The sequence below is a fragment of the Stegostoma tigrinum genome, chromosome 29, assembly GCF_030684315.1.
Source record: "Stegostoma tigrinum isolate sSteTig4 chromosome 29, sSteTig4.hap1, whole genome shotgun sequence".
In the NCBI taxonomy this organism is placed as follows: Eukaryota; Metazoa; Chordata; class Chondrichthyes; order Orectolobiformes; family Stegostomatidae; genus Stegostoma; species Stegostoma tigrinum.
Window position 1 is genome coordinate 41,899,510 of NC_081382.1, and position 17,784 is coordinate 41,917,293.

General features: G+C 40.0%; 1 protein-coding gene across 2 annotated transcripts in view; it reads left to right on the forward strand.

Moving 5' to 3' along the window:
- gle1 (GLE1 RNA export mediator) overlaps positions 1 to 17,784 on the forward strand; it is a 51,889-nt gene that overhangs the window by 13,139 nt on the left and 20,966 nt on the right. For both annotated transcript variants that reach the window (XM_048558872.2, XM_048558873.2), the window contains exons 4-10: positions 3,695 to 3,843; positions 6,920 to 6,980; positions 10,319 to 10,573; positions 13,137 to 13,350; positions 15,104 to 15,216; positions 16,112 to 16,181; positions 17,060 to 17,202. In XM_048558872.2, coding sequence (XP_048414829.1) covers positions 3,695 to 3,843; positions 6,920 to 6,980; positions 10,319 to 10,573; positions 13,137 to 13,350; positions 15,104 to 15,216; positions 16,112 to 16,181; positions 17,060 to 17,202 — 1,005 coding nt within the window. The remainder of the gene's footprint in view (positions 1 to 3,694; positions 3,844 to 6,919; positions 6,981 to 10,318; positions 10,574 to 13,136; positions 13,351 to 15,103; positions 15,217 to 16,111; positions 16,182 to 17,059; positions 17,203 to 17,784) is intronic.

Here is a 17,784-nt window from a genome sequence, read left to right on the forward strand (position 1 = left end):
ATTTAGAGTTTTTTGAAAAGATAATCAAGAGGACGGATGAGGGTATGGCAGTGGATGTTGTCTATGTGGACCTTCGTAATTCCTGTGGCAAGGTCCTGCGCAACAGTTAGTCATGAAAGTTAGGTTGCATGGGATCCAAGGAGAGCTAGCTAGTTGGATTCAAAATTGGCTCAATGGTAGGAAGCAGAGTGTGATGTTGAGTGGGATCTTGATCAGATGGGGAAGTGGACTGAGAATTGGCAAATGCAATTTAATACAGGTAAGTGTGAGATGTTGCACTTTAGTTAAAGTCAAACCAAGGTAGGACTTGTATCGTAAATGGTAGGGTCCTGAGCAGTGTTGTGGAACTGAGGGACCTAGGAGTACAAGTATGAAGTTTGTTGAAAGTGGCCTCACAGGTGGATAGGGTGGTGAAGAAGGCATTTAGCATGCTGGCCTTCATTGGTCAAGGCATTGAGTATAGGAGTTGGGACGTTATGTTACTGTTGTATAAGTCGTAGGTGAGACTGCACTTGGAGTATTGTATACAACTTTGGTCACTCTGTTATCAGAAAGACATAGTTAGACTGGAAGGTGTGCAAAGAAGATTTATGAGGATGTTGCCAGGACTAGTAGGCCTGAGTTATAGGGAGAGGTTGGCCAGGTTAGGATTTTATTCCTTGGAACGTAGGAGAATATGGGGGATCTTATTGAGGTGAATAAAATCACAAGGGTCATGGATAGGATGAATGAATATAATCATTTTCCCAGGGATGGGGAGTTTAAAACTAGAGGGCATAGGTTTAAAGTGAGGGCAGATAGATTAAAGGAGGTCCTGAGGGGCAACTTCTTCACGCAGAAAGTGTTATGTATACGGAATGGGCTGCCGGAGAAAGTGGTCGAGGCAGGTGCAATAACAACATTTAAAAAACATTTGGATTGGTACATGAGTGGGAAAGCTTTAGAGGCAATTGGAACTATCTGAGTAGGCACCATGGTCAGCTTGGGCCAGTTTAGGTTGAAGGGTCTGTTTCCATGCTGTATTACTCTGAGTCTAAAAATGGTCTCACTGAAGCATTGAGAGATTTTGCAAAATATAATGTGGTAGGAATAAATAGGGACATAATGAAATGGTGATAATGGCACTACATTAGATTTGCTGAGGCATGGGCTAATGCTCTGGAGACATTGTTTGGGATCCCACCAAGGCAGCTGATAGAATTTGAATTCAATAAATCTGCATGATAAAACTCGTTATAGTGGTGGTGGCAATGAAAGTATCATTGATTGCTGTTAAAATCCCATCTGGTTCACGAATGCCCTTCAGGGAAAGGAATCTGCTAACCTTACCTGGACTGGTCTACATGTGACTCCAGACTCATTGCAATGTGGTTGACTCTGACCTGTACTCTGAAATGGCCAAGCATGCCACTCAGTTCAAGGATAACTTAAGAATGGGCAATAAATGCTGACCTTGCCAGTGTTTATCTAATAAAGAAGGAAAGAAAATAATTCTAGTTATATAAGCTGAGAAAATGGAGGGACAAGGGAGTTCTTGGGAATTTAGAAAAGTCTTAGATGAGGGAAACTTGAAAAGCAAATTGATAAGCATTCACAACATCTGATAAACCTCTATTATGTAAAGTAAAATGGGTGTGTACAGTATGCTGATTGCCTTGTCTGAAATTCCAAATGTTCATACGTTACTTACATTACCAAGTAGCAGGTACCGAGAAACCGGTATACTCCCAAAATTGGGATGCCTATCAAGAACAACAGGATCTTAGGACAAGCCAAAGACAGACAAGCACAGGAATTTCTCAGTAGTCTGGTTCTCTGCCCAGAAGGCCATCAATAAACACATAAAATTAGACCCTATATACACACTGCTGCAAAGAAAAACTAGAAATGAGGCAATCAACTCTAACAGACCCCAGAGTTTAAATAGCAAGCGGGGAAAATACAACAGCGCTTCATCAGAGGCTGCACTGATGATGTTACAAACTAATGAACCAGCTCGGCGAGCAAACCAACCACAGCTTGAATATACCAAATATGTTTACAACTTAAAACTCGTAGGTCACAGGTAAGAAAGAGAGAGCAGCCGATGAAAATAAATGTCCTGTGAAATGGAAATCTCTTCACACAGTCTGCCTAATGACAGAGGAAACAGTCTCTTCCAGTGGTTGAATGCTTGCACCTCCATTAGAGATATGGGTTTCTCTACTTTTATGGATATTGGATAAAATGATTAAATTACAAAAAGGCTGCAAAATGTTGATATAGTGGTTAGGAATAGTGAAGATATGTGGCTGAAAAACTGGTCATTTCTGAATTGAAGCGTGGCTGTCTGAACACAACTGCAAGGTAAAAAGCTGCATTTTCTCTTTGCTAAAGCGTAGTAGGACTACTTAAAGGATACTTAACTTAATACTTGTCTATTCTTTGTCTGATGCGGACATACCCTTGGGGACTTCAGCCAAATATTGATACCCAGTACTAGCTATAAAAGATAACATCAGCCACCCAAACAAAAGCAGGACCTATCACTGTCGATAAACACTTTATGTACAAGTCCTAGCAGTGCAATATATCTGGGTGAAATTGTAGAACAGTGAACTCTTGAGAGTCTGAGGTTAAGTCTATAGAGTGCAGATCCCTTGTATGTAAAATTTTGCTTAGTTTGCTTAGTTCCCATTTGTGGGAACTTGAGGGCAATTATCTCAAGCTCTTGCTCTTGCCATTCAACAGCAGTGTCTGATGTGATTTAACAGCACATATTGCCCCATAACACTTACTACCTGTAGTGATCAAAGATTCATCTGTCTCAGATTTAAGTTTAAGAACTAGTTGAGAAACAGTTGCCTTTTTGTGGAAGAAGATCTTGAATGATTACAGCACAGAAGAAGGGCATTCAGCTTGTCATGTCTGTGCTGGGTCTCTAAAGGAACAGTTTGCATATATTCCCTCCCTCCATCGTCTTCCCACAGCCTTGTACATTCTTCCATTTCTCAAACCTAAGTGTAGAAGTGTTTGCAAATTTCATTTTAACTTCTGCCCTTTAGCCTTGAACTTTACAAGCAGAAATAATTCAAATCTACACCACAGAATCTGGCCATTTGACTGTACTGTCTGTGTCATCTATCCTTTATTTAGCAGATGTGAAAATAAGGAAAATCATATAATTTGGAGTTTAAATAAAACTTGTTTCACTACTTTGAGCAAGTGTGGTGTCCTGTTGTTTCCCTAATCAAAATATCTATGGATGCCCAAATTGCCTTAACAATGAGATTATTGCAAGAACCTCAGTGAGCAATTGCTTTGTAATATGCTTAAAGGTGAATACAGTCAAAGATCGACAGGTAAAGATCCCTTGCTTTTTTCATTCTATACCACCTGGTTACGATACCTTGTGCATCGCTAGGTATACATGCCTCCAAAAAACACACAAAATAGTTTAATATGAAAAACTGCAACTTTTGTCAGTTTTTTAATTAATTCATAGAAGAGAGTATTGCTGACAGAGCCAGCATTTGATGCCCATCCCTGGTTGTCTGTGAGCTGCCTATCTGAACTGTCGTGGACCATGTAGTCATCTGTGAAATGTTACTGTATGTACTTGATTATCATATTTTAGATCTTGAAGCACATTTTGAAGTTCTAAGCATGTGCGCAGATGCAAAATCAGTGTAGTAACTTTCTTCTTTCTCTCTAGGCTGAAATGAAGCATCGCCAGGAACTGCATCAGAAAAGTGTTCAGAGTTATTCAAACACAGCAGCTGAGCTGTTGAAACGATTTGAAGAATCCCTGGAGCTTGAACAGCGACAAGAATATGAGAAGATGCGTGACATGATGGAGAAAGGGTAGGAACTATTGGAGTGTGCTCCAGTATATGGCACGGTGAAGATATTTCCAAGTGTTCTCTTGTGCTATGTAGCTAAATAATAAAATAGGGCCTCTGTTAGTCAATGTCATTTGTGGTCATGGATGATGAGTGAGGGTAATCTTAAATAATTTGTACTGAAAAACTTAATCAGCTTCTGCTTTGCTTTTATACTTGTCCCCGTTTTCCACCAATCCTCCTGCAAAAGGGGTTGATTGCAATTTAGTAATCAATAGTTAATGAATTTTCCTCTCTTCCCTCTCTAACACTGTCCTCTAACTCTTTAGCATCCACAGGCTTATCACAACAAGGAATCATGGGTTCAAGACCCGGTCCAGAGTCTTGAGTAGGGAATGCTGCACTACTGCCTCTTGGATGAGATTTCTAAACCCAGACCATGTCAGCTTCCACTCCCCACTTTAAGGTGGATTTAAAAGATTCCCATGGCACTATTTCAGAGAGCAGGTGGGTTCTCTGTGGTGTTGTAGCTAATATTTATCCCTCAACCAATGTCCTCAAGACAACTTATCTATTCTTTATCCTATTATTGCTTCTGGAGCCTGTCATGACACAAATACAAACAGCCGAATCAAATTGGCCTCCCTGCCCTGTATTCGCAATACAGTAAAAAAAAAAGTACTCGATGACCCTCAAAATTGCCCCAGTGGTTCCTAACTAGACCTTTTAAATCACCAATGCCAGACTTTGCAAATAACCGATACGAGGTACCAAGTGTGTAGCTCAAACAAAACATTAATAATTTATTAATATTGCAGTAGCTTTAGTAGAGCAAAGTTAAACTACAAGGTAATCTAATTGATGGCTCTGATTTAAATCCAATCATCTTAATTCTAGACCTCTATTTTACAAAGACAGACAGACACAGTTAAAAGATAAATCAAAAGAAAAGTAAGGGGTGTAACTGACCGGTTCACTAAAGCAGTCTCCACGATCTGTAATTTTACAGGCATGAGAAATTGGATGTTGCTTGATTTCTGAAGACATCAGTCAATTCAAACAGTTTTCAGCAGGCTCCAAAGAATATTCCTTTCATTCCTACGACTTATTCTATCCTCCAAACTTTGGATAAATTGTCACTGGGAAGATAACCCCAGGGCGCACTTAAACATCTGTCTTGTAGCTCTGGCAGCCACAATCCTTCTGACCAAACACAAAATTCAAAATCAGTTCAAACTTTGTTTTCTCTGTCCAACATTTTCTTTGGTAGATTAATTAGCATTATCATTCAAACATCTGCCTTCCATTTGAGCATAATGCCTTTCCCAAATCGAAACATAAGAAGTGTACTTTGAATAAAAATCAAACTGCAAATTAGTTTTCAGACTTGACCTCATTAGCAACTACCAGTTTGTTTGTTCTCTTTGTTTTTGAAACAAGATGCTGTTCTTATTTCATAGCTCCAAACTAAAAATGATGTTTAAAAAAATGAAAAATTGACAAGGGTTCTGACAAATCTTAGCTGTGCATAAATTGGACGTTCTATTATCTATGTTTAAACATATATGAAGCATCTGTGGAAAGAAAGAAAATTAATGTTTCTGTTTGATCTGTCAACAGAACTGATGCTGTACCAATCTCTTGCGTTTTTCCAGAATTATTTTTCTTTTGTATTTCCAGCTGTTAGGCTTTAAAAGTTATTCATTTGTGCAAGTAAAGTTTCCATAGCTCCACTGGAGCTGTAGGGCTGCTCTTTAATTAGGGCAAGATGACTTGTGGTGAGTTTAACCTGAGGCTAACCTGTCTCCGATAAGGGCTGAGGTTGAGAAGTTGGAGCCATCCTGATATCCTCAGCAGCCAGTGTGGGAATTGAACCCACGCTCTTGGCAAACTCTGCACTGCAAATCAACCATCCAGCCAACTGAGCTACTGACCTTTCAAAAATAAGCTAATCTAGTGGGGTATAGAAATGCAATTTTTCTTTACGTTTGTAGCTTGGAATGACAATATTTGGAAGGATATGTTGTTCCAGCTGAATCTTTAATGTAGGCAAGATGAAACCAATTGTTTCTTGTACGTTGGCTGGAAGAAGAGCCGATGAAGAATTCATTGCTGAGACAGTTTCCTTCAGAAATACTTTCACTCTTGTACAGCCATTACTTTGTCACCACATTCTGGGTATGGTATCCAAGAGTTCTTGGAAATTTTTGTTTAGTGTATAGGACATCCTTGAGTTCAGCTTGCACATTCAGAGTCATTAGTTTTCCTATTTATTCTTTATAAAGGGAAAATGTAGCCTGACGTGCTTGTGAATAAATCGGTCAGGATCTCCCTTCCAAGTTATTCATTAACTGGTTGCCCAAAGTGATTTTATTGTTATTTAAATTCATAAAATTGTGACACACCTCCTAACTTGCCAGATTACTTCCACTATCCACATGACACAAATCAGAGGTGTGATGGAGAAGTGTAGCTCCAGCAGGACTAAGCAGCCCATGTGATTGGCAATTCTTTGGCCTCTATCAGCTTAACCATGCACTCCTACTCCTCATGGTTCACAGTGGAAGTAGTGGGTGCCATCTTCAAGATGCACGACAGCATCTCACTGTGTCTTCAATAATTGCACCAATAAAAATTGCAATCTTTGTAGGAAAATTGCATCAATGAAAGGAGCGCTACTGCTTGAAAGTTCTCCACGTTACATCCTGTACTCACTTAGAACTATATTGTCCTTCCTTCAGTTTCATTGGGTTAAATTCCTGGAACTTCCTGACTCACAGCTGTGGGTATACCTACAATATATGGACTGTAGTGTTTGAAGAAGGTGGTCACCCACCATCATCTCAGAGTAAGTATGGATGGACAATAAATGCTGACCTTTCCAGTCATGTATACATCTCATGAACAAACCAAAAAAGACTCTATTCCATGCCCAGTAACTATATTGAATCTGGTAATTACGCAGTTGACCTCTGAGCAGCTGAAGCCCTGCAATATTTTCTATCTCCTGTTGTACACAAATATAAGAAAGATCTGTAAACCCTTTCACTTTGGGAATGGAAAGGAGCATGGCATCTGATATCTGACACCTTTTTCAGGTCACTTGAAGCCCAAGGACGTCAAGAAAAGTTAAAGGAAGAACACCGTCGCAGAGCTAAGGTACAGAGCAATGAAACTTGAGCATGCTCTTCTGCAGAACCACCAATAGGCCCTGTTTTCATTGGAAAATTACTGGGTGAAGAATGGAGATATTTTAACTGAATCCTAATATACACCTCCCAATGAAGTGGAAAGATTTAGCTACCACAAAAGTATACAGTACTTGGTTCTGTTTGGCTGAACTCGCTTTTATTTTAGTAATCCAAAAGTGAATCGTAAGTAAATTGTTTATATTTAAAATGCAAACTCACATACAGGGTTCCTCCCCTTGCAAAAGACCTGTTATGTATTCCATTGGATACAGAGAGACATAAAGAAGAATATTGGATGTATTTTAAAGCTGGGACTTGGTGTGACAGTGGGTGCAGTGTTTCCAGTGAATGATGAGTCCAAAACAAGGGGACATAGTTATGATTAAATTTGAGTCATTTAGGACTAAGAGAAAGGAGAGACTTTTTACTTTTGATTGTGTTGAATGAAATCACAAGCACAAAAAAAAAGCTAATCCATTGGGTATCCCAGAGATCATGACCAGACACTTATGGATATCACTCACTCTCACTGCTCCAAGCTAATGACACACAAGTGCACAAATACACAACAATCATACTCATAAAAGCATTCATTGGGTAAGGTAGAAAAAACTCAAGGCCAAGTGGCATGAAATGCTCCAGCTGTACTCTTAGCTGCACTCTGCCAGAGTTGGCAAATGAAGCAGAGACCACGCTAATATTTAGCAACAAAAGCGAGGAGACGGGGAATTAAAGGAATACAGAGACAAGTCCTATTGGGTCAGGATAAGTACTGACATGAACAGGTTGGGTTGAAGGATCTGTTTCCATGTTGTAATTTATAATTGAAAATGCAAGACATAATACTAAAAAGTATTTAACTGTTAAAGCCACAGAATCATCACTGAATGTCACTCTTGAAAGTTGGATTAATTCTCTCTTTTCTGATTGTTAGAATGGAGCGTGGAGGAACAGAGGGATCTTGGTGTGCAGATACATAGATCCCTTAAAATGGCCACCCAAGTGGACAGGGTTGTTAAGAAAGCATATGGTGTTTTGGCTTTCATTAACAGGGGGATTGAGTTTAAGAGTCGTGAGATCTTGTTGCAGCTCTATAAAACTTTGGTTAGACCGCACTTGGAATACTGCGTCCAGTTCTGGGCGCCCTATTATAGGAAAGATGTGGATGCTTTGGAGAGGGTTCAGAGGAGGTTTACCAGGATGCTGCCTGGACTGGAGGGCTTATCTTATGAAGAGAGGTTGACTGAGCTCGGTCTCTTTTCATTGGAGAAAAGGAGGAGGAGAGGGGACCTAATTGAGGTATACAAGATAATGAGAGGCATAGATAGAGTCGATAGCCAGAGACTATTTCCCAGGGCAGAAATGGCTAGCACGAGGGGTCATAGTTTTAAGCTGGTTGGTGGAAAGTATAGAGGGGATGTCAGAGGCAGGTTCTTTACGCAGAGAGTTGTGAGAGCATGGAATGCGTTGCCAGCAGCAGTTGTGGAAGCAAGGTCATTGGGGTCATTTAAGAGACTGCTGGACATGCATATGGTCACAGAAATTTGAGGGTGCATCCATGAGGATCAATGGTCGGCACAACATTGTGGGCTGAAGGGCCTGTTCTGTGCTGTACTGTTCTATGTTCTATGTTCTATGTTCTAGAATTTGTCCAACGTCAAGAATTGTCTTCCCTTTGGTTCTTCTTGCTTAGCCTGGAAGCATATAGAAAAAGCTTTTAACATCACTCAAAAGAAAAGTTTTTGATTGGCTTTTTAGGATGAATGGGACCTTTTAGTCATCTTTAGCAGAATTGTTTATTTTCTGCTTCTTCACCACCCCACTTTCCTTTCTGTCCTGCTGATTGCCTAAGGGTATTGACAGCTGGGGTATTTCTAGTATGATCCATAAGTGATCTGTTTCAACATCTGAGAGTCTTGACAATGAGACTAAGCTGGCTGGCCACAGGTGACCAGCTTTTTCTGCCCACTTCAAAGGAACTTCAATCACTATCACCTTCCAGAATACCAAATCTGCCACTTCATCTTACAATATCTAGAGATAGTAGGAACTGCCGGAGCAGGAAAGCTGACATTTCGGGTCGAGATCCTCCTTCAGAAAATCGGGTCCTCTGATGCTACTTGGCCTGCTGTGTTCATCCAGCTGAACACCGTGTTATTACAATATCTAGACTTGCTTTTTTAAAAGAAGTGCTGTCTTCTCAACATCTGATCTGTTATGCAAACTGTTGTGGTTTTTGATGTCCCTCTGTAAAGAGAAACACCCTAAAGCCAAGCAAACATTTGCATTCATATCCTTTAAGCTATGTTTCTTTACTTTACTCTTTCACGAAATGTAGAGTTACTGAGAATGCCGGCATTTATTGTCTTTCCCTAGTTTCCTTTGAACCGATTGACTGACTTGCTCACTGTAGAAGGCAGTTGAGAATCCGCTACACTGCTATGGATCTGAAGTCACATGGGTAAAGATGGCAAATATTCTTACCTAAAGGACATCAGAGAGTCAGATGGGTTTGAAGCAATTAATAGTTTCAAGGTTACCATTACTGCCACTAGCTTTCAATTCCAGATTTATTCATTGGAGTTTAAATGCTGCCAGTTACTGTAATGGGTGCTCATGACCCTAGAGCATTTCCCTGGGCTTGTGGATTACCACTACACTATCCTGTCCCCCTATACTTGTGTTTTGTACTAACGTTTAATTTCTTCATGAAATTTAATACCTTTATTCAGACAATACGACGCTGTCAGAGTGCTGTCTTTGGATGAGATGCTAAACTGAGGCTGTGCTGGCCCTTCCTTGTGTGGATTGAAAAGATGCTATGGCATATTTCAAAGCTGGGGATGTTGATCTCTACGTTTTCCAAACAACTAACCTTGCAAACGGCTCTGGAAAGAATGACATCAATTTTTTTTTTAGTTTATGGCTGAAGCAGCATTAATGAAACACTCTTTTAAGATCTTAAGGAACTCCTAAAAGGCCCTTAAAACATGCCATGGTGCTGTTTCAAAGAACAACAAACTGGAGATAAATTCTCTCTGGTGTCCTGGCTGTTATTCCTCAATCAAATTAGCTGGTTACTGTCATGTTACTGTTTGTGGGAGTTACTTGCATGCAAATTGACTGCCATGTTTCATGAACTACACCATTCAAAACACGTGGCAACATATCAAAATATTTTTCAGTGATTAGAAAACACTTCAGAAAATCCTGAGGTTAAAAAGTAATTTTTTAAAATCAAAATGTTTCTTTCCTCTTGCTTGCATGTCTTTTTTTATTATTAATGTTTGTTTCTGTTTCCTGCAGAATCTAAATCTGAAACTTCGAGAAGCTGAGCAGCAACGACTGAGACAGGAGGAGCTCGAACGTCAGAAGCAGGCAGAAAGCCGGGAACGAGTGCGGAAGCTGAACTGCATTCAGGCTGAGGTGTTGCATTTGAATATGCAGATTGAGCCATACTTCAAGCAGAAGGAGCTGGTGGGGTTGGACCTTTCAGGATACAGTAACCGCGGCAATCAACTGTGTAGCCTGGTGTCAGGAGTGATTAAGCTCACATCAGAGGTGTGTGCATTGCATGAATGAGTTTGACATTAAAATTTTATCTGAGTCATATCCTAAATAAGAGGGAAGTGGAATTGCATGGTACAGGAGGATCCCAGATTATATCAACCAGCCTTTGCTGAGCTAAATGATTCCCAACAGATCTCTACTCTCCTCCAACTGTTACCTTTTGCTCATCTCTGGTTTTAACAATTCCGTTCTTGACCATGCTACAGCTGTCTTGGTTGAATGCACTGGAGCACCCTCCCAAAACTACTCTGCAACCCCTGCCTCCTTTAAGAGATTTCATAAGGTTATTGATTACCCGTTCTTTATGCAGTTTTAAAGTTCATTTGATTATTTTCCTAAGTACCTTGGGGCATAGCTAAGAGAAATTGTCCCGGTGGTATGCTCAATTGTAATGAATATATAAAGTGTGAAGACTGTTGTGATGCTTTGGTAATCTCTTTATGGGTCTGGGTTCAATTCCCACTTATCCAGATATGTATTATAACATGTCTGAACAGGTTGATTTAAAACTACATGTAATACATATGTATGTGCGTGTATACACCTGATATTAATTAAGTTTAGCTGTGATTCTTTCTAACTACTCTCCTCTTCCCCACCACCATTCACTGACCAGCTGACATACAGTTTTCAGTCTTTGCTGAAAGTAATTCCTAGAAACTTCCCAGTGTCCATGGAAACCGAACTTAGAGTGGAGTCAACATCTGAGAATCAGGAAGGGAGAAAACCAGCTTTTCTCTGTATTTTGGCATGAAGCCTCTTAGCCAAACTCAGACACTGACTTGATTCAGAAGTGTTGGTTTCTTTGTTTGTTGGTTCTCATAGTGCCTTGCATAATGTCTTTAGTGTACTTAATTATCCCATGGCATTTCACAGCAGAATACTAAACAAATCTTGACTTCGTGCCACATAAGGAGCCATTGAACTGGGTTGAGAGAGACAATTTCAAAAGTACCTTGAATTTAATTTGTTGTGAAAGGAAGGATTTTGATTGGTAGTTTTATTTTAATGCCGATTTTATTTGGACTGATTTTTTTGAGGATGGGAGGACTAGGAGTACAGGCAGCTGTTCTACATCAGATTCATCTTTTATATTAATGTATTAGTTATTATACTGCTTTCTAGGAATGTCAGAATTAAATTGTGGTTGATTTCTATTCACCAACCATGGAAAATTAATGTTTAATAGCCTGCCTGACTCCTAACCCACACCTCCCAGTGTAGTGGAAAGATTAAACCTAGTGCAGAAGTTTACAGCGTCTGATTCTGTTTGGCTGAATTCGTTTTTAGTTTTGCAATCCAAAAGTGAATTTTAAACAAATTGTGTTTTAAATGTAAGCAGTCACGCATACCAAGTTCAGAGTTTGGTTCAACTCTGCCCTTTGTGCCCCCCTCTTGCCATAAGTTGGGTTTGCTATCAGAGTTGTGTTTTTCTGTTATTAATACCCATCAATAGTCCCTACTCTGCATCCATAGCCCTTCTCTACTACTATTAGCGCTCACTCTGTATTTTGATCTGGGGCACCTTTGCCATCTGTTAAATTTCTTCCTCCGCTACAACTTTTTCTCCAGCATAAAGCCCACCACATTTCCAGCTCCCTTCAGTTCCAAAGAAGAGTCACGTTGAATTTGAAATGCTATCAGACCTGCTGAATCAAGCCAATACTTTGTTTATATTTCAGACTCCAGCATCCATAGTATTTTGCTTTTATTCATCAGAATGTTACTAGGGCTAAAAGGATTAAATTATGAGGACAAGTTACGAAGACCTAAGGTTTTAATCCCTTGAGTACAGACTATTTGGAGGTGACTTGATTAAGGTGTAGATTGAGGAGTTGCTGATCGATAGAGAGAAAGCATTTCTTCCATTGGGGAAATCCAGAACAAGGGAACATACATTTAAAATCAGAACTAGGTTGTACAGCAATGATATCCGAAGCAATTCTTCATGGAAAGCATTAAAAATCTAAAATCTGAAATCCTCTACCTCCAAAAGTCTGTTGAAGTTGAAGATCAGTTGAACATTTCAAAACTTTAATTCTTAGGTCTTTGCAGGGTTGGGGAATTGAGCTACAAAATTAAGCTATCGAGGAAGATGGCAAAACAGGCTTGAGCTGAATCCATGTTCCTTTTGAAGTTTTTTCACTACATGGGCTGTTTAAATTGATTTCGGTGGGGGTGCACACCTTTTTCCAGAGCAAGGCATCTGCAATACCTCTTAGGTTACTGTGCATCACATAAATTAGTGGAAATGTTGAGCTGAGTGATTTCTTTTGATTTCAAGAAAACTAATTCCTCTGGGCTGGTGCCAGTACGCAGATTTTTGGTGAAAGCTCAGTTGATTTTGCCTGAGTAACCTGCTGATGCACTGAAGTGATACTGATGCAGATAAATGATTTGCATGAAGAAGGGCTGCCACTACTCTTTGAGCAAAGAAGTTAAGATGGGAGCAGGAGTAGACTGTATTACCTGTTGAGCCTGCTCTGTCATTCAGAACAAGGACTTTTGCATTTTGATCCTTTATCTTTCCCAAATCACTTTTATTTCTGTGTAGGGTGGAGTGCCACTTCAGGAGGACATTCTGAATGCGGAGAGAGCTTTGACACAAATGCGAGAACTGATCGCTGACATGCATGAGAAAATTGCTGCAGCAGCTGCTGAGAAAAAGAGGATAAAGGAGGAAGAGGAGAAAGCACTTAAGAAAAAGCAAGAAGTCAAAGCTGAAGTAGAAAAACCAGTGCCACAAGAGAGAACCACTCGTAAAGAAGGTATTTGTGAGGGTGTAAGGCCAATGTGAAATCTGTTTAATAATGAAGTATGGCATTCCAGAGAGGGCAGGAGTGGAAAACATCATACCTGATAGTCTTTAGAGGCTGTAACCAGGGAAAGGGAAAATTGCCATTGTCCCAGAGGACTGTAAGACTGTTATCTCATTAGAGGGAAATAATTGGTAGTGAGTTTAACCTGAGGGGTCAGATTGAGAAGATTGGACCTTCATGGTAGCCTCAGCTGGTGTGGGTCTTAAAACCTATTGTTGACATTACTGTGCATTGCAAACCAGCCTTGCAGCCAACTCAACTAACTGACCCCTGGTTGCATTGTTGAAGTAACTCTTGCATCTGTCCTGGAACGTGCTTGATGTTGGCTAGGGATCAGAGAATTGGTTATTCTTCATAAACATCCCTCAACCTCAGTGCAGGAAGGAGAAAATAAATACACACTCTGGTTCAGTGTAACAGTACAGCTGATTACACAGCCCAGGAATAATTCGACTGTCCACAGGGTTTGCTGCATCTGAAACAAAAGTAATTAGTCTTTTCACTTAAGATAACAAAGTGTGAAGCTGGATGAACACAGCAGGCCAAGCAGCATCTCAGGAGCACAAAAGCTGACCCTTCGTCAGAGAGGGGGATGGGGAGAGGGTTCTGAAATAAATAGGGAGAGGGGGGGAAGCGGACTGAAGATGGATAGAGGAGAAGATAGGTGGAGAGGAGAGTATGGGTAGGGAGGGGATAGGTCAGTCCGGGGAGGACGGACAGGTCAAGGAGGCAGGATGAGGTTAGTAGGTGGGAAATGGAGGTGCGGCTTGGGGTGGGTGGATAGGTGAGAGGAAGAACAAGTTAGGGAGGCGAGGATGAGCTGGGCTGGTTTTTGGGTGCAGAGCGGGGAGGGGACGAGCTGGGCTGGTTTTGGGATGCAGTGGGGGAGGGGGAGATTTTGAAGCTTGTGAAGTCCACATTGATACCATTGGGCTTCAGGGTTCCCAAGCAGAATATTAGTTGCTGTTCCTGCAACCTTCGGGTAGCATCATTGTGGCACTGCAGGAGGCCCATGATGGACATGTCGTCTAAGGAATGGGAGGGGGAGTTAAAATGGTTCGCGAATGGAAGGTGCAGTTGTTATTTGCTGTTTTTGGAACAAACTTTTCCTTCCTCATTGGAGTCCACATCTGTCAGGTCTTAAGTTTGAAATCTGAAATTGTTCTGTTGTGTTTGGATCTTTCTTTATTTAAACCTGCAGAGACTTTTTTTACAGTGCACTTTCAGTAAAAGTGACTCTGAAGTTATCAGATTGTCATTTTAAAAACCATACTGTTTCCTGCCAACTGGTAGATTTGTGTGGATATGTTACTAAGTTAATGATCCAGAGGCTGAATTTATATTCGGTTTCAAATATTTGCATTGAGCAGAATCTCTCTTAGAAGGTGGGCTTAGGGGATGGTGACACTGTTTTGAAGAAGAGTAGTGGTGTTATTCTTGGCGTCCTAGCCAAAATATATCTCTGAGCTAACAACAGGTTACCCAGCCATGTTGCTGTGCACATATTAGCTGCTGAGTTTTCAACATTGCAACAGTGTCTACATTTCAAAAAATGCTTCACTGCTTGTAAAGTTCTTTGAGATGTCTAGTGGCCATGAAAAGTGCTGTGTAAATGCAAGTCTTTATCAGGTTTTAAGCTGACTTTGAAATTTGCTGAACTTCGATAAGTTCTAGACAAACATTTTTTGTAATTAAATGACAGGGCTACAGATAAAAGCAGATGCAAGCAGTATGCAGTGGTATCAACATTTGCAGGATATTTGTGACCAATGTGCGGTATCCATTAATGATCTTAACAACAGTAAGGATTTCAAGGTAAAATAAACCAAATACTTCAGTTTTGAATTGTAATGAGTTTTTGATCGCAATTTACTCTCTGCTAACATGGCTAGCAATGTTTAAATTTTGTAATAAAAGGGGTATCATTCTCTGCATTTGAAATTTTCAGTTGACTCCTAGCAGTGTTTTGGGCAAAGTGTTCCAGAAGTCCAGTAGTTCTAATTTGAAGCTTATTTATTTGTTTTAGCCTTGCCCACCAGCTGTGCACCCTCAACCATCCTACAAATCCCTCCCTACCCCAAAGAGGTGATGGTTTCCCCTCTTGCTACTCTATCATCAATTCTTTTAATCATCCTAAACACTTCAAACAAATCATGCCTTAATCTTCTATACCTGAAGGAATACAAGTCTATTCTAAATAACTTCTTCCCCTAAATTAGCAGTTTTAGCTCTGCTATCATTTGGGTAACTCTAGACACCACAGATATTGTTGAGACATTGATTCCTGTATAGAAAAAATGGTAGAACTTGAATTCATGTTTGCTTTTGAGGGACAAATGGGTATCTTTTTTAAATGGCAGTGTTTACCCCAATTCTTGAGAATTGGAGGCTTTCATCTTCCAAGACAGATAGTGTGATGATGGTAACCGAGGGTTGGGGAGGGGTATCCTGGGCATCTCATTCCACAGGGTATCCTTGAAGCTTCTACTTGAAGACTTCCTACCAACTAATTCATCTGACCATTATTGGCATCCTACAGCATAGTTTGCTGTAAAGCAGTTTACTAGACTATTTGTAGACTTGCCATGTGAGGGAAAGATGACAGGTTACAAACAAATGCAATAATTTTTTAAAATTTTCCTTCCATTTAATAATGAGCTATAAGATATGAGATATTTGTAAAACTGCTTGCATGTGCATTCATTTCTAGGTGAAGAAGATTAAAATGGACCTTCAAAAAGCTGCAACCATTCCTGTTGGTCAGATCTCCTCCATCGCAGGTCAGTGAGGGTCATCCCTGAGATTTGTCCACTTAATAATATTATTTAGATGTTTAGTATTCTTCCTTTTTCTCACTGGTCACTTCCCTGAAGTCCTTCTGCCGTCTTCACACACGTCCACTATTGGTTTCAATATCTCATAGTAATTTTATTTTTCTCTTTTCATTTTCTCCTCTTGCATCCCTTGTCTGTTGGAGGTATCAACTTCTTCCAGGAGTCTTGTAGTTCTAGAAGGGGTAGTCACCTTTCTGCATTATGCTCAAATGGAAATTTCCTCTGGGTGAATATTTATAATCTGTACTGATCAAAGATTGAAAGGAGAAAGTCATTAAAAGACAATTGAGGTTGGTCTGTGCTATCCTCTGGAGTTTGCACATGCACCCCTTGTAGGAAGAGGGGTCTGTTTATATCAGAAACCTGGCCTGCATTCTCCAGAAGTGGAAGGAGGTTTTGCACTCCTGTTTGTACCCTGGCTGAGATGCCCTTTCTCACTGCAGATTAGTGACTAAATTTAAGAGCTTGCTTGTCCATTGTGGTTCAGCAATTGTATGTGTAAATCTGAAATTACAGACCTGACATCCACAGACCTATTTAATTACAAGATCTAAGTCCTTCTCCAACTGAGTGACTATCATCCTCTGTATTTACCTTGTAGAATGAGGACTGTCAAAAATATTGGTGGCCTCATTAATAAAGTAAAACTAATTTAGTAATGCAGTGTGAAGGTAAAACTTGGACTTGTATAGGTTTTAATATTTAAAAAATATTTTGGCTTTTCAGGAAAATGCTGCACATAGTAAATGATCTTCAATTCTAGTATGTTAATATCTGAAGCATGAAAGGTAATTAAAATTGTTTCTCCGTGCTTTTCTCTCCAGGGTCCCACCTGCGTGAAATCTTTGAAAAAATCAATAATCTGCTGTTGGGTAAACAAATATCATCAGGTGGGAAGACGGTGGCGATTTCTCAACACCCACAAGGGAAGGATTTTGTCTGTTATAAACTAGCAGAAAAATTTGTGGTGAGTGAATGAAGTATTATTAAGGCACATTCATTGCTGTGGTACAAAAAATATACAAGTTATTCTGAACACAGGAAGGTCCCAGAAACAGTAATGGGGTAAATGACCAGATTTTGTCTTAATGTTTACAGATAAATGTTGTCCAGAACACCAAGCGGAACTCACCTGCTCCTCTCAAAATAGTGCAGTAAAATCTTCTCCATCTAACTAAGAAGCCAGATTGTACTTCAATTTAATATCTCATTTGAAAGGCTGCTCCTCTGGAGTGCAGCTTTCTCTTAGCACTGCACTGGAAATGTCCTTTTGAGCATTTTTCTCAAGCTTTTGAAGTGACACACAGTTTGTTCAAAGATCGTGGATTCAATGTATCTTATTGGCTGAGCTGCAAAATAATTAACTCTTGTTCCATGCTTTTTAGAGTTCATCTTAATTTACTGTCTTTACCAGTAGTGGACACGCAACTTATTTGTATACTTCCAGTGATCTGAATTATTCAGCAGGATTTGAATCTCTCATTTCATCTCATCTCTCTTTGGAGTCCCTACCAGAAGAGAAATCATTCTTTCCTCACTCAATTCCGCC